General features: G+C 38.8%; 1 protein-coding gene and 1 non-coding gene across 2 annotated transcripts; one reads left to right on the forward strand and one right to left on the reverse strand.

The window, feature by feature from the left end:
- Positions 1-652: 652 nt before the first annotated feature.
- Positions 653-10,751, reverse strand: Tcf24 (transcription factor 24). The gene is made up of 3 exons (XM_003479942.4): positions 9,698-10,751; positions 8,811-9,217; positions 653-3,463 (listed from the first exon to the last, which is right to left on the reverse strand). Exons 2-3 carry the CDS (start codon positions 9,192-9,194, stop codon positions 3,350-3,352), a joined length of 498 nt encoding a protein of 165 aa, XP_003479990.1. The 5' UTR covers positions 9,195-9,217; positions 9,698-10,751; the 3' UTR covers positions 653-3,349.
- LOC111754629 (U6 spliceosomal RNA) lies at positions 3,924-4,030 on the forward strand. The gene has a single exon (XR_002789312.1). It is a non-coding gene; the product is annotated as a U6 spliceosomal RNA (small nuclear RNA).
- Positions 10,752-15,213: the final 4,462 nt, after the last annotated feature.

The raw sequence follows: 15,213 nt of genomic DNA on the forward strand, positions 1-15,213 counted from the left end.
TTGTTCTTGTTTTGAGCATGACTTAGCTCCAGCGTAGACCCTTCAACCTACCAGCACAGTTCCTTCACCCTGCTGGTACAGACTTTCTAGCTTGTACTGCTGACCTTTGGGCCTTCCCAGCACAGATCCAAAAAAAGACTGGTGTGAGTCCTTCTCGTGGGCTCTAAACTTCTAGGTGGACTTATGGGAGGCATTGTCATGGGCTCCAGGTCTTCATCTGGACTCATGTAGGACATTGCTGTGGGATTCAGGCCCTTGGCTGAATATTCTATGTCTTTAGTGTTGTGGACAGATTTCCTGCACTTTCTTGTATTTAACTCTGGGTGACTATCATAGAATAATATTATAAATTCTGAGTCCTGATTCTAATTGTTCTTCTCACAACCCCTGAATACAATACTATCCAAAGAATCAACAACTGAGATCTCATCTTATTAAAAATCTTTGAGGCTTTGCTCTGTAGATTGTCAGGTAATACTATGTCCAAATATAAGCATTACCCCTTTCCAGTCCTCACATATACTTTTGTAAGTTCAAGTACTGAACTTGAAGAAATTAACACTATGTAGGTATCTATCCTTTAGTAGATTTTCAAATATACTGCCAGTGTTGATTAGATATATAGAGACAAATATAAATTTAACAGGATACATTAATTTTTAAATTAGTCCTTTATTTTAACAATACCTTTTATGTTGATCATGCATCATTAATTAGAACAGCATGCTCTTTTGAACCTTGTGGTGAAAACTGGACTTTCTCTTCAATCTTTCAAACTCCTAATAGCTGTTTGTACATTCAAGAATTTAATAAAATGTTATGAAAATCTATGATAGAAGTATACTTCTTTGATAATAAAACATTTGTAGCTAGGCAAGTAGAAATAGAAAGTAATATAATTAATGGCAAAGCTCTACTAACAGAATGACTTAGGAAAGTCTATTAATTCAACAAAAGCACATTTCCCCCAATCCCCTAATTAATTGCTGGCACCAAACTAATAGATCATAACTGTTAACAAGCAAATCATTTTTTTCTGAAATTCATACATCAAACTTAGCATTCACAGGTCTATTTGAGGTAACCTGAAAGAAGTTTTTATTTCATTCCTTAAGATAAACTGTCTAGCACCTCTTATGCCAATAACATAACAGCGAAGGGCTGACTCTAAATCTTTTTGTACTTTTTATTAGTTTTAATGTTAAATGAGTGGGTAAATAGATTCATAAACACTTAAATATACTAGTTTGTGTTACACATTAATACATAAAAAGCTTTTTATTGGTCACAGTTTAAGAATATTTATATTAAAATAATAGAACTTACAAATCATTGGCTATGAGCCAAAACAAAGTCATGGACTCGGAATTAACTGAGTGATAGTTCTTGCTTTCAAATGATCTTCATTTCACCACCAAAAGCTGGAAGAAAACTGAGGTGAAAATACATCTTTATGACAATATGTAATGTATCAACTAGCAAGTTTATGACGTTAATTTTTTTGAATTCTGTAATATCCTACCTTTTTTCTCTTTTAAAAAATTTTCTTTTCTTTCTTTAAATAAAAAAAGTTAAAAAAATCTTTAAAGCTGGATTATTGAGCTAGGTTCGGTGGCACAGGCTGATAATCCTAGCACTTGGCAAGAGTGTCATGAGTTTAAGGTCAATCTGAGCCACAAAGTAAGTTCAAAGTCAGGCTGTATTACATATTGAGATCTTGTCTCAAAAAAAAAAAAAAAAAAAAAAAAAAAAAAAAAAAAAAAAAGAAAAGAAAGAAAGAAAGACAGAAAGTAGGAACAAAAACTGGATTATTGAGAAATAAATTAACTTTACATTGGAAAGTATAGTACAGACTGAAAAGAAAAGCAAGAAATGATAAAAGGGAACTTAAGTCAGCAAAGAGGTAATTAATGTTGTTATTTTTCCGGTGTCTCTACATTGTTTTAGGGTTCTGTGTATTTCCTCATAAACGTCTCTATTCATAGCTCTTACCATATGCAATTTCTCCAAAATTTTCCAATTAACTAAAGCTTGTTACCATATTTAGCAATTGCATAAAATGTTTAAACGATAATCTATGACAGAAATAACACTTCTTTGGCATTAAAACATGTGCAACCAGGTAAAAAGAAATTTTACACTATTGTCAAAGGCAAAGCCTTACTGCTAAACAGTATTTTGTGGTAGGGTCCTGCTGAAAACTGAAACCAGTGGTGAAATCAGACCTGTTACTCTCTGGGCACTTAATGGTGTGCAGTGGGAAAGACCTACTGATGGAGATTTATGTTCTTGCAGATTCAAGGGGGTCCGGTTAACCCTAAATGTTTCAGGAAAACTGAGTTTCAGGAAACAGTATTTTAGGAAAACCGAGGGGTCCTTAGACACCCTCAGGGCACAGATCAGTGCCAGAATTCCCAAAATTAGATAGGATTTCCCCCCATTTCATAATGGCCAACGAGGTAGACTATGAACAGCAGATGACAAGGGAAGAAGGAGCCTGGCACCATCACTGACTAAGGAAGGTCATGGGAGTTTAATTAAGGCCCCAGACAGGTTTTGCAAATTCCCATCTTTTCAAGGTGGCTACAGATAAATCTGCGTATCTAGCATAGACCCTGAAGGAGCTTGGGGTGGATATGGTGTGACTGGGAGGAAGGTTGATAGCTCTGCAGCCCAATGACCTCTGGACTGCTATTCACACTGACTGCATGTATTTCTAGTACCTCCCACATCTTGGAGGCTTATAGAGCATCTTGTAATATTGATTGAACGTCTGGAAAGGTGACCATGCCTTGTCTTACAGTCCAAGTTTTCTAGAAAGGAAAAATAACTAGTTACAGAAGTTACTGAAACAATATTTACACATATAGACAGCCAAACTTAATAAATAATCTTGCATCTTCCAATTGAAATGGCTTCATAGACCAACTAGAGATAACTGGTTTCCACAAAAATGCAATACTGATACATTACAAACAAATACTAGAAAGAGTGTACTGATGGATGTTGGCTTTTAAACCTCTAATAGATACACTACAGAAAATGTGTGCATTTTTTGGAAATCATATGTGTGCATGAATATATATATGTAGTTTGTTTGCTATTGTGTCTTTTCTTTTTTCTAATAGTTTCTCTTAAACTATATTAGCGGTGACTCTGAATAGATAACCAGTGGGTTAATACAAGACTCATTGCATGTTTTAGACAGATAAATCTGAACAATTTAACTGTACATTATGGCATGAACTTTCAGAAACGGTGTTTGTTATGTTTGTAATAAATATAGAATTATTTCATAGTACTTAAAAACAATAGCCACCACTTCTACCAGTTCCCACCAGGAGACAGCCTAAAGCTGTGAGTCTGTTGGAGTGCCGTTATGATTTGCTTTTTCTCCAGCGACAGAATGCTTCAGAAACTGACCAGTAGCACCAATGTATAATCTTGAGCGCATGGGCCACTTCTGCAAAAAAGAATATTGAAATAAGAACCAACAGTTAGTGTCTATAGCATATATAACATATGTCTGTAATATTAAAAATTCCAAATACCCCAGTGAACTTGCAATATAATATAAGTAACAACAATTATAATTCTGATGGAATAACATGAAAAAGCTTACTAATGCTAGCAATAAAAGTAAAAATATAGGACCAGGGGTTAAGCTCAGTGGCACAAGTGCCTCACTGGCAAGCATGAGGTCAAGAGTTCAATCCCTGGCACCAAAAAAAAAAAAAAAAAAAAAAAAAAGAACTATATTGACTTTGATTATAATTCAGAATATGTGTGCATATAAATAGGAACTGCAAAAAGTCATTGAGAATAAATATAGTTGAAGTGTAAAAAAAATGTACTCATGTTTTAATTTCAAACTAAAGCTACAACACGATTAAATGTAAAACACAGCTGTAAAAATGTGCTCAATTATATACTATACATAAGGTTATATAAAACTGTAATGATACATACAAGATTAGCATGGCCCCTAAGCAGAAATGACATGCAAACTCATGAAGTGTTTCATATTTTTAAGTTCTGGTGTTCTCCCGCATATTAGGGTGGCTATAGATAATAATATACTTTATATTTCAAAAATGTCAAAAGAAAGGGTTTTCAACGTTTCCAACTGGAGACATGATAAGTGTTTGAAGCGATAAGGAGGCTTACCTGATTTGAAACTTACATGATGTACACATGTCTTGAAATAACTCATTGTACTGTATAAGTACTTATAACTTTTATATGCCAGTTAAAAACAAAAGAGAGTAATAAGTATGTGACAATATCTGGAAAGTTTCTCTCTGGGGCATCCAGCAATACTATTTTAATGTTTCTAGGTGTGATAGGTGAATTTTCTACCATGTAGCTCAGATTATTTAGAGTCTTAAATTCAGATTATTCTTACTAAGAACCCACATTTTAAACATACATAAAATACCAACTTTGTGTTACTTGGAATTTAAATTAGTCCACTCCTACTCTCTCTATAACTAACTTTGTACACTATATTTGAGATAGTAGTAAGACTGACACTCTCTACTATTTTTGCAGATTAATTTCAGAGTCTTTTTAAACATCACTAATGTGCATTCTTATGTACAATATTCAGGTTTTATCATTGTTTCTGCTCTTGTCCTAGCACAGGCTACTAAACTGAAGTGTTTGTGGCTCATTCCCTGTGTCAAGACCTAGAAATGACGAATCAAATTTAAGTGCTATATTTTATTAAAGATCCCAATGCGATGATATTAGGACTAAATGTTTGTTTGCCCCCAAAATGCATATCCTGAAGTCCTAGGCCCTAAAGTGATTAACTGAGAGGTAACTAGAATTAGATTAGGTCATTACGGACTAGTGGACTTTGAAGAGAAACAGGTGAGTTGGTCTCTCTGTCCCTGTCTCCCTGTCACTGCCTCTGCCTCCCCTCTCCTTTCTCAGTGTGCATGCACCAGCAAGGAGATGCCATGTGACAACAGGGCAAAAACCAGGCCATCTTCAAGCTGGCAAGAGACTCCTTGCCAGGAACCAAACCCTGACAGCAATTTGATTTCAAACTTTCTTAGCCTCCATTCTATGAGAATATAAATTCATGTTGTTAAGACATCCAGTCTGTGGTATTTTGTGTGGCAGCCTGTAATGAATAGCACAGGGCAGAAATCAATTTTAAAGTACAGGACTTTTGACAATGTTGTAAACCAGTATTTCTCAACATTTTATAACCCTGTTTCATTTTTTTTGTTTTTGTTTTTTTTTCATCGGTACCAGGGATCGAACTTACGACTGCCTGCTTGCAAGGCAGGTGCTTATGCCGCTGAGCTAAACCCCCAGCCTCATTTTTTTTTCCCTGTTTCATTTTTATAAGCATAAGAATTTCTTGCTCAGGGGGATTGAGCAGGGGATTTAGCTCAGTGGCATAAGCACCTGCCTGGCAAGCGCGAGGTCGTGAGGTTGATCCCTGGTACCAAAAGAAAAAAAAAAGGGATAAAAAAAAAAAAGAATTTCTTGCTCAAATGTCAAATGCAATTTGAGAACTTTGTTAATTAAACACATATATCTTAAAATAAAAATATTACTGAATGCCTCCCTGGTAGTTCTCATATGTGCTACCCAGGCCCACTGTTTCAAATTGCCCTAAATGATTCAACAAAATGTGGAGACAAATGAAGGCATCTGGTCCTTACATCCTTGCTAGAAATAAGTAATTCATGAGCAAACATAAAATGTGTATGTGAACTTTTGCCTCATTTTCCATGGCCTTTTAAATAATAAAACTTTCCTTTATAAGAATTTTGTGTGCTTGATTTTCAAAAGGTCTGTAGTACTCTAATCCAATTTAGACACATAAACAGTTTTAAGTGTCAGAAATTAAAATGTAAATAAAATATTGGTTAGGTTGCATGTCACCAAGCTGCTAAAAAATATCAAGTGAATGATTTACATTGTATTTTCAATGGGTTAGCACTGTGTTAGCAATACAAATACTGAGCTTTCCTTTCTTTACTAAGACATTTAAAATCATGTAGCTTCATTAAACTTAGAAAAATCTAGCAAATTCACAAAGTTAATCTGAACTGAAAACCTTATAAATGTGCTTTTGGGAGAGTTAATTGACCTCCCCCAAACTAAAATCCTGCATTTATTTTTAAAATTTCGTTTATTGGTATTATATGGACAATGATTCTTCAGTGATGTGGCAATTAACAGAGACATTTGTGCTTTTCTCCCAAAGTCAAGTTCTAAAATACACTTTCTTACTAGTGCCCCAAAGGCATTAAAATAAGGTTAGGCCATGCTCCAAGTCAGTTTCTTAGACAACTTTTTTTGGGGGTGCTGGGCACATAACACTGGCTTCATAAATGCTAAGTACAAGCTCTACTAAATGTTCAATATCCCCAGGCTCTCATTTGATGTACTCTTAATGTAAGTCCTCAACAGTTTTGTTTTTTGGTACTGGGGATCGAACTCATGACCTAGAGCTTGCCAGGCAGGCACTTGAGCTGCTGAACTAAATTCCTAGCCCCAGTCCTCAACAGTTTTAACATGCTAATAATATTGGCAATAAGAACTGATAATTCAAAATTATAGTACTGTAATATTTGTTAAAAGATCTTTGTTAACATAGTAGGACTTAGTAAATAAACATAAAGTCATTTAGGACACCTATTAATAGTTTGCAATGAACCTTTTGTTAACCAAAAAGTAAAAATGATTAGTCTATTTTCATTTCTTTTGTATTCTATTTTGTCAGTATCCGTAAAATAATGTTATCAGGAACATCATTTTACCTTACAGTATTTTACTGTTGTTTATACAATATTTTAGTTTTCATCTCTATAATATGTTCATTTAAGGGAGGGACTAAGTCTTAACTTATAATTGTATTCATTGCTCTCAAATAGTGCTTTACACATAGTGGGAACTCAGATTTTTATTTTAAAATATTTTATTTACCATCATCAATTTCATTTTTTAAAAATCTAGCCTTCTATCATCTCCAGAATTATCATTTTGTTTTGTTTTGTGGTACTGGTGGTCGAACCTCAGGACCTTCACACTCAGCTTTTTTTTTTTTTTTTTTTTTTTTTTAAGAAAGGGTCTCCTTGCAAGGTTGCTAAGGCTGAGCTCAAGTTTGGGATTCTCCTGCGGTGGCTTCCCAAAGTGCTGGGGTGAAGGAAGTTCAGAGTTGTCTTTAAAAATCAGTAATTGATTCAGAGGACAAATGAGTTTTAATTTTTCTTAAAAAGTAGTAGAACTACAAAAACATTTGGTACATGAATCAAGTACAAAATAGCCTATTGTGCTTATTGTCACATTCAGGTATTGATGCTTCTAACATTAATCAAAGAAATCACTATAACTAAGGTGAAAACTTGATTTCTCATTCTGAATTATGTCTCCCATCCAAGTACTAATCAGGTCCGACTCTGCTTAGCTTCTAAGATCAGAGATCGGGCCCGTTTAGGGTGGTAAGGCCGTAGACCTAAATTATTTATCAGAGGAGGCATTTAACACATGCTTTTTGTATTAAAATCTACTTACTATTAAAAAGTTTCATAGAGCAAATGTCAAGTCAAAGTATATTTGAATAGCAATTTGATGCACACTAATTCAAAGCCCTTGAAAATAAGTGACTTTTCAAAAGAGATTATGAAACTCATAATGGAGGATAATTATGGAGGTCTATCATAAGAAATGATATTTCATTGTTTTATATGTAATACTTGAAAGGGCTTAAATCATGTAGACTCTATTTGCAAAATAAATTTTGTTAACTTTCACCCAACTGTAAGTTCAGTTAATATTAGAGTGTGATTTATCATATTTCAACAATGATCATCCAATAATTTATTGGACAATGACAGACTTAAGGCTAAGTCCTGACTTTGTATTTGTGTGTGTTAAAATACTTTAGAATGCTGGAACCAAAACTCTGAAAATTTAGGTTTAGCAAATACAGAGACCACATATTTTGAAAAGAAAGCCATATCAACAAGGTTTCAAAATAAGTTAAGGAGAAAAGGACAATGCAGAGGCTGCTGCAACACTGGTAGCATAGCCATATATGCCATATTAAATGCCCATTCTACCTATACGTAAAACAATATGCGACATGGGTTCTTTTCACTAATTCTGTACATTGCAATATATAAATACAGTATTTAATCAATTCAACATGCTAATTTATGAAAATGACATAAAATATAGTTTTTCTAATGTTCTTACTAGCTCTGTAGTCCATGATACTTAACCATTATTTGAATCGACTGGAATTTTACTCTTTGAAGATGCAGAATGGTCTCATTTGTTCTTATCATTTTACCCAAAAAAATTCTCCACAGTGTTTTCCTAGGCTTATTTAGGAGCAGATAATTCTATGACTCCATTTAATTTTTAAAATCTTTCAAACATTCCATGGAAGATACAATGGAAATGTAATTATGTAAGCTAAAAACTCAAGTTTCAGAGGGTCATAAATGTAATTCAGATACTACAAATTGTAAGGATGTGCAAACAAGTTCTTCACTACTTACCTGAAAATATGCAAAAACCCTTAGGCTGCCAACCTGGAAGCAGCTGGAGATTCCCCTACACAAGCACCCATTCTTTAACCACATTCTCCACTTCCATACCTGGGAACAGTTAAGCTGCAATCTAGTGCAGTAGGGGTTTGCCACCAGGTCACTTTGCTATTCTGTTCCCCTTCACCCTCGGCAAGGATGAGAGGTCAGAGACATCTGCCAAGGAGTAACAGGATCAAGATGTCCAGATCTCCGCCGGTTCCAGCCCCACAGTGCACCTTGCCTACCTACCTTGACCGGGTGCAGATAGCCATCGCCACGCAAGGTGCCCAGACTGGGGTCCGCCGACCCCTCTGCGTCGTCCTGCAGACTGCGGGTAAGATGCGCAATATAGGTGGTAGCCAGTAGCAGCACGTCCAGCTTGGAGAGCTTGGTGTCTGGTGGCACCGACGGCAGCGTGCGCTGCAGCTCCAGGAAGGCATGCCGCAGAGTCTGCACGCGGCTGCGCTCCCTTGCCGCGTTCGCTGCAGCCGGCCGCCCGCCTCCGGAGCGCGCACAGACCCCGGGGCCAGCTGGCCCGGGACGCCCCGGGCTCGGGTCTCGGGTGCTGGAGGCTGGAGGCGCAGGCTCAGCGCAGGCGCTGGGCGGGCTGCTTGCCCGGCGGCCGCGGTCCATGGTGGGGTCCAGCACTGCGCACGCTGCAAAGGACCGAAGGCTCGGTGAGGGCCGGCGCGGCCGGGGTGAACTCGAGGGGCGCAGCCCTAGCATTCGCACTGCCCGACGGACCCGTGTTCCTTTCTCCTGGCCCGTGTTCGGCCTTGCGGGGTTTGGAGAGGGCGGTCGGGGCTCAGAGTTTCTGAGCACCTTGGAATTAGGAGGGGCGGGCGCAGTGGAGTTTCCACAAATAAATTAGGCGCAAGGGCCAGCCGGCCCCCGCAGGAAGATCTCGGATGCACAGCCCGAGTTCGACACTTGTGGGCGAGTCGGGATTGTTGTCTCCCCAGCCCAAAGGGTGAAAGGGCGCGGGTCGTTCCCGCTGACCGCCATCGGAGGTGGCACCGGCCGCCCTCGGGTCATTCGCGCTCGGGAAGGGGGAACCCTGGCCTCCCTGGGACCACGACGCCCGCTACCGCTCTGAGCCGGCAACAGCGCGGCGAGGGTCAGTTCAGGATTCTCACCTTTCTTGAACCGCGGAGCGGAGATCGGCTGCACTGTGAGTGGACAAGGGCGTCGAGCCGGTCTGCTTGACCAGGGCCTGCGGGTCACCGAGGGCTGCTTCCAACCCGCGGTGTTTCTCGCTTTTTAGGTAGGCGTCCACCTGGCCACGCGTGGGTGTCCTGGCCCGCGAAGACACGTCGGGCACAAGTCAGCGCCCAGCACCGGGGGCTAAGCTGAGGAAGGCGGCGGTGCAGAGCCGCCCCTTCTGCAGTGGGAGAGTCATTAATCAAACCGTCTGGCGGGGCGGGGCCAGTCTGGGGGCGGGGCTAGGTCGGGGGCGTGGCCGTTCAGGGGGCGGGGCCACCCGGGGTTCCTTCCACCCGGACTCCGGAGCTTTCTGCGTCTCTCCTGTACTCGTAGCGCTTCGGCTCCCGCCCTCGCCGCGTCGGTGGCCCAGGCTCTGGGAGTCACCGCTTCTTGTCAAGGTCCTGCAGCCAGGGTCCAGTCTGAGTCCACCCTGCCAGGGGCGTTCGGCTGAGGCGGGGAACTCGGCCGTTTGCTTCCGCGTGGCATTTAACTTTCTGAGGGAAAATGTGCCACATCGAAGCGCTAGGCTTTGTTCCACCACAGGTAACGTTTCCTGCTGTCCTGCTAACAGCACCGTTCCCTCTCCTCAGGACTCCGCGAGCTGTTTAGGGAGGCGCTCCGAGACCTCGAAGGTGCTGGCGCGCGCTGCGCGAAGCCCGGGGATGGCGGCCGCTAGTCTTAGGGACGGGTCCCCGGCCGGCGGCTTTCATTGCCTCGGCGGGCGTCGTTTTTTCGTTTCATTATTCAGACATAAGCGTTTCCTGGATCCGCAGGGAGTGTCATTTGCAGCAGCGTGAGGAGGGACCCGACCCAAGGGTGCTTCCACAGGGGCGCTGCGCTCCCACGGCGGTGCAGGCCGTCCAGGAATGCGTTCGGCGGGCATCGCCACCCCTCGGGGGCTGCCGCGTCCCGTACCCGTCGCTTTCGCGGGTGAAGTTTCAGCGGACTTAGAGTACTTTCTAGCAGCGTACTTAGGACATACTTGAAACGATGTCTACAGTTTAAAAAACAAAAACGGAACATATATTCTCTTTGGAATCAAAAAGGAATTTCAAATTCAAAATATCACTGAAAGCTGAGTGCCTAGGCAGACGCCTGTACTCCCAGCTACTAGGAAGGCCGAGGCAGGAGATCACAAGTTCTAGAACAGCCTGGGCCACTTAGGGGCACCCTGTCTTTAAATTTAAAATAAAAGACTAGGAGTGTAGTTCTGTATTACAGCACTTGCCTAGCATACATGAGACCATTCCTAGTACTGGTGTAAGAAAAGTTAGTGAGGAAACTGCCCTTGTGTATGTGTACGTTTTTTAGTATTTTCCAATAGCTTTTTAAGTTTACAAATTGGAATTACCGAGCAATAGACACTAAGCACTTCTTATAAGTGTGTATACCAGTGCACACATTAGTGATCATCAGGCTTTAAACTCAGCACTCATCCAATACTTGTAATTAGATTTATGTTTTATAAAGAAGCACAGCCAGAGTCCATGGATTCAGAGGGACTTCTACTGAATAAGAAAGCACATCTTTGTTTTCTTACTAAATGCTGCACAGTGAGTAGTAAGATCCTTAAAGTCACACGTGGAAAGCAAAGCTGCAGATTCTAAAAAGAAGCAGGTCAAATAAAAATTTAAAGAACTTGCCAGGAATTTAGCTTAGTGGCATAAGCACCTGCCTGGCAAGCACAAGGTCCTGAGTTGGATCCCCGTAAAAATCCTCAACCAAGAATTTAAAGCACTGACATATTGAGATACCCTAAACCCACAAGTATGAAGTTTTTAAAAAATCAGATCATGCGAGGCTGAATTCACTCATTTTCCACATTTATTTTGAGTTATGAAGAAGGTGAGGTTCATGTACATCATTTTTGTTGTTGGCAAGCATTCAGATCCCTTCAAAAAGAGATTCTTGCATTAGAGAGACAGACAGACAGACAGAGATCCAGTGTTTGTTTTACAAATGAGGCAAACAAGGCTTTTACTGCCAAAAAAGATGGCAAACAAGACTTTTCTGCCAACAGTGGCTAGACTACGAGGTGAGAGTAAAAGGAGCACTGTTAACAGTACTAACAACCTCTGTGTGTCACTCTGTTGGCCTAACTCTGCCAGTCTTAAGTAGTGTCTCTGAAGTTCCTGATAATTTTTTTGACTTTTATTAGTATGTGTTTGCAGTACTGTACATGCATTTCAGTTCCTTTCTCCCCCCACTCCCCATACCCTTTTTATTTTTCCAGCATCGACTTCATTTATTTATCTTACTGGACCTTAAAAAGGTAATTATCATATATACTGATTGAAAAACCAGACTAATAGGCTAAAGAGCATATAACACAGGTAAAACAGTTGTATTAATTCAAGATATACTTTTAAGTACATTGTCTACACTAGATTATAATGCCTTTTTTCTATTATCTATTATTTCATACTTTATTTAAATATTGCATGTTTCTTTTTTTTCTTGTCATCACTTTCTTTTTTTTTATTTAAAGAAAAGGAAACGAAAAAAAAATACATGGAGATAAAAAAAAAAAGGGTAGAAATAATACTAAATTACAGACAAACAAAAGGTAAGAAATTGCCGGTTGATAAGTTACAAATTGTCATCTTCGAAATGGCTGTTCAGGTTATAGAATTAAAGTATTTAGAATGACATTCAAAAAAGTGACCCTACAAACCATTCTGCTCTATGGTCGAACAAAAGCTCCGTAATATGATTATCAGTCCCACCTATTTGTTTTACATCTCAAAGAGGGTAAGGTTAACCATATCAAAATAGAACAGAACATTTAAAAAAGAAAATAAAAAACAATTTAAAGAAATACAGATTTCAAAGCAAGTCCACTGGAGATCTACCTTATTTAACTGTCTCTAGCTTCTTACAAATAGTTGTCCCTAACTTCACCCACTTTATATACTTATTGCATATTATAGAACTAATCAAATCATTACAGGATGATGGAGTCTTTTTAGGTCCTCAAGTTCCAAATTAGGGAAGACAATAGCAACTACCATCGCATCTCTCATTCTCTTTGTGATAGCCGTCCCCATCTCTGCATATGCTGAAGTTGAGCTGAAGAAACCAGTCCAATGTAATTCTAATCAGCAAGCAATAGATTGCTAGAATTTATATTATAATGCTACAAAATAAGCCTCGGGTTTTTCAGGTCTCTTCCTCAGAGTATTTGTTCCTATCCTCTCTGTATTATAGGGAAAACCAAGTCATAACAAGACAGCAAAACAATTTCCTGGAAAAACATGCAATGGATAAGACTTATAAAACTATAATATAAATGATCTTCCGTAGCTACTATGTTTTCTCTTGTTATTTTCAATAGATTTGTCCACAACACTGGCTTATTATAGTTAAACATACTATCACCTATTTTTATAAAAACTTATCTTTGACTGCATTGTAGTATTTGAGAGCTGTTACTGATTCATACCAGTATGGATATCCTTTACATCTTGTCAAAATTTTTTTTTTGTCTTTTTCCTTTTTATCGGTACCAGGGATCGAACTCACGACTGCCTGCTTGCAAGGCAGGTGCTTATGCCGCTGAGCTAAATCCCCAGCCCCTGCATGTTTCATATAAGAGAAACATGAAGTATTTAACCTGTGTATCTGAGTTACTTCAATTAGCGTCATAGTCTTAAGGTGCATCCATTTATCAAAGTGCCTAACTTAAGTTTATCATTTTTTACAGCAGAGTAGTACTCTGTTGTGTATAGTTACCATATTTTTTAATCCATTTATCTGTCGATGGACATGTAGACTGTTTCTAAGGTTTAACTGTTAGGAATTGCACTGCTATAAATATTATGCATGTATCACTGTGGTATGTTTTTAACTCTTTTGGGAGGAAAAACTCAAAAGGAGAATAGCTATTTCAAATGGAATTTTCATACTGATTTCTGTGGTGGTTGTATCAGTTTTCAAAACTACTAACAATTGGGAAGAGTTCCTTTCTCCCTACAGCCTTGCCAGTATTTGTTATTGGTAGCCATTGTTACAATGGAATTTCAGTGTTAATTTGCATTTCTTGGGAGGGCCAGTGATTTTGTGTGTGTGTGTGTGTTTTCTTTTTTTTTTTTTTTTTTTTTTTGAGTCAGGGTCTCTGTGTGCAGTTCAGGCTGGCCTTAAGCTCACTTTGTAGCCTAGGCTGGTCTCAAACTCACAATGATCCTCTTACCTCAGCCTCCCAACTGCTGGGATTACAGGCATGAGCCATCACACCCAGTTTGGGGGCCAGTGATGTTGAACATTTTTTCAGGTATTTATTAACTGTATTTCTTCATCTGAGAAGTGTATAGTCATCTCAGATGCCTAACTTTTGCATTTGGGGGAATCTAATTTTTAAAGTTCTTTTATTAGCCCTTTGCCTGAGTAGCTGGCCAAATTTTCCCATTCTATAGGTTGTCTCTTCATTCTGTTAGCAGTTTCCTTTGCTGTGCATTGATGATTTTATTCTAAATAGTCATGTTATGGCTTGTATTTAGATGTCTTCCCAAAACCTCTTGTGGTCATAGATGGAGCTCTCTCAGAGGTGTCTGGATCTAGAGTGTGTGATGCTATAACTGATTCATGGTGCAGCGCTAAAATCAAGGGCACTAGAATTGAGTTACCCTGTATAAGGGCTGTTGGTCATTCTTGGTTGCTTTGCTACCATCTGCCTGCTATCAACTGTTTCTCCTTTGCAGTGCTTATGGCTCCATGCCATTCTGCCTTGGAGCCAGCTGACTATGAAGTGAAGCCTCTACAAACCATGACCAACAAGAAAAGTAACTAAGACAGGTCCTAATTCTATTTGCAGTTAAATTCAAATCCTGAAATTTGCATTATTATACAATTATTAAAAACTGTCACTTTTTTGGCATTTTATATGTGCTAAGTGATCTGGAGGTGGTCTCTCATTTGTCTTTACAAAAAATCTGAGGATTTTACATTTTATAGCAGAAAAAGTAAAGCTCAGAGGGATTAGGTAATTTGTCCAAAGTCACATAGCTTTTGAGTGGCTGAGTTTTTTTAAACAGGTAAGATTTACCCTAATACTTGTTGCCACAGTTTAAAATTTGTATTTTATAACTTGCAAAAACATTTTCGTATCTATTGTCTATTAATAGATACTTCATATCTATTATTTATTTTATATTTCATATTTATTATTTGTTTGTCAAATAATTTTACTCCTTACTAGTGGTCCAAATATTACTTCATGGTGTATCTTTCTTTGGAGTTTTGTCCCATTTCCCAAAAAATGCTTTAGAATGTACTAGATTTTAACATAAGGAAGGTTTTAGTCTTAGCATTATTATTAGGTCACTTTTCCTAAATGAGTCAAGTTGTAATATTAGCTTGTTTTTTTTTATAAATTTTTTTTATTTTAAAGAGAATAAAACAAAAGAGAACAGAGCAAAGCAAATGAGAACAAAACAATGCAAGCAACACACTT

The sequence above is a fragment of the Cavia porcellus genome, unplaced genomic scaffold (genome assembly GCF_034190915.1).
Source record: "Cavia porcellus strain 051 isolate PalLab524CR breed Dunkin Hartley unplaced genomic scaffold, mCavPor4.1 scaffold_10, whole genome shotgun sequence".
Lineage (NCBI taxonomy): Eukaryota > Metazoa > Chordata > Mammalia > Rodentia > Caviidae > Cavia > Cavia porcellus.

What these genes read in the sequence shown, in the direction of transcription:
- Tcf24 (XM_003479942.4), bottom strand. Translation starts at nt 9,194, where the DNA reads ATGGACCGCGGCCGCCGGGCAAGCAGCCCGCCCAGCGCCTGCGCTGAG. An exon ending in GCTATCTGCACCCGGTCAAG is followed by an intron (nt 3,464 to 8,810) that starts GTAGGTAGGCAA and finishes TCTTTTTTGCAG; the next exon opens with AAGTGGCCCATGCGCTCAAG.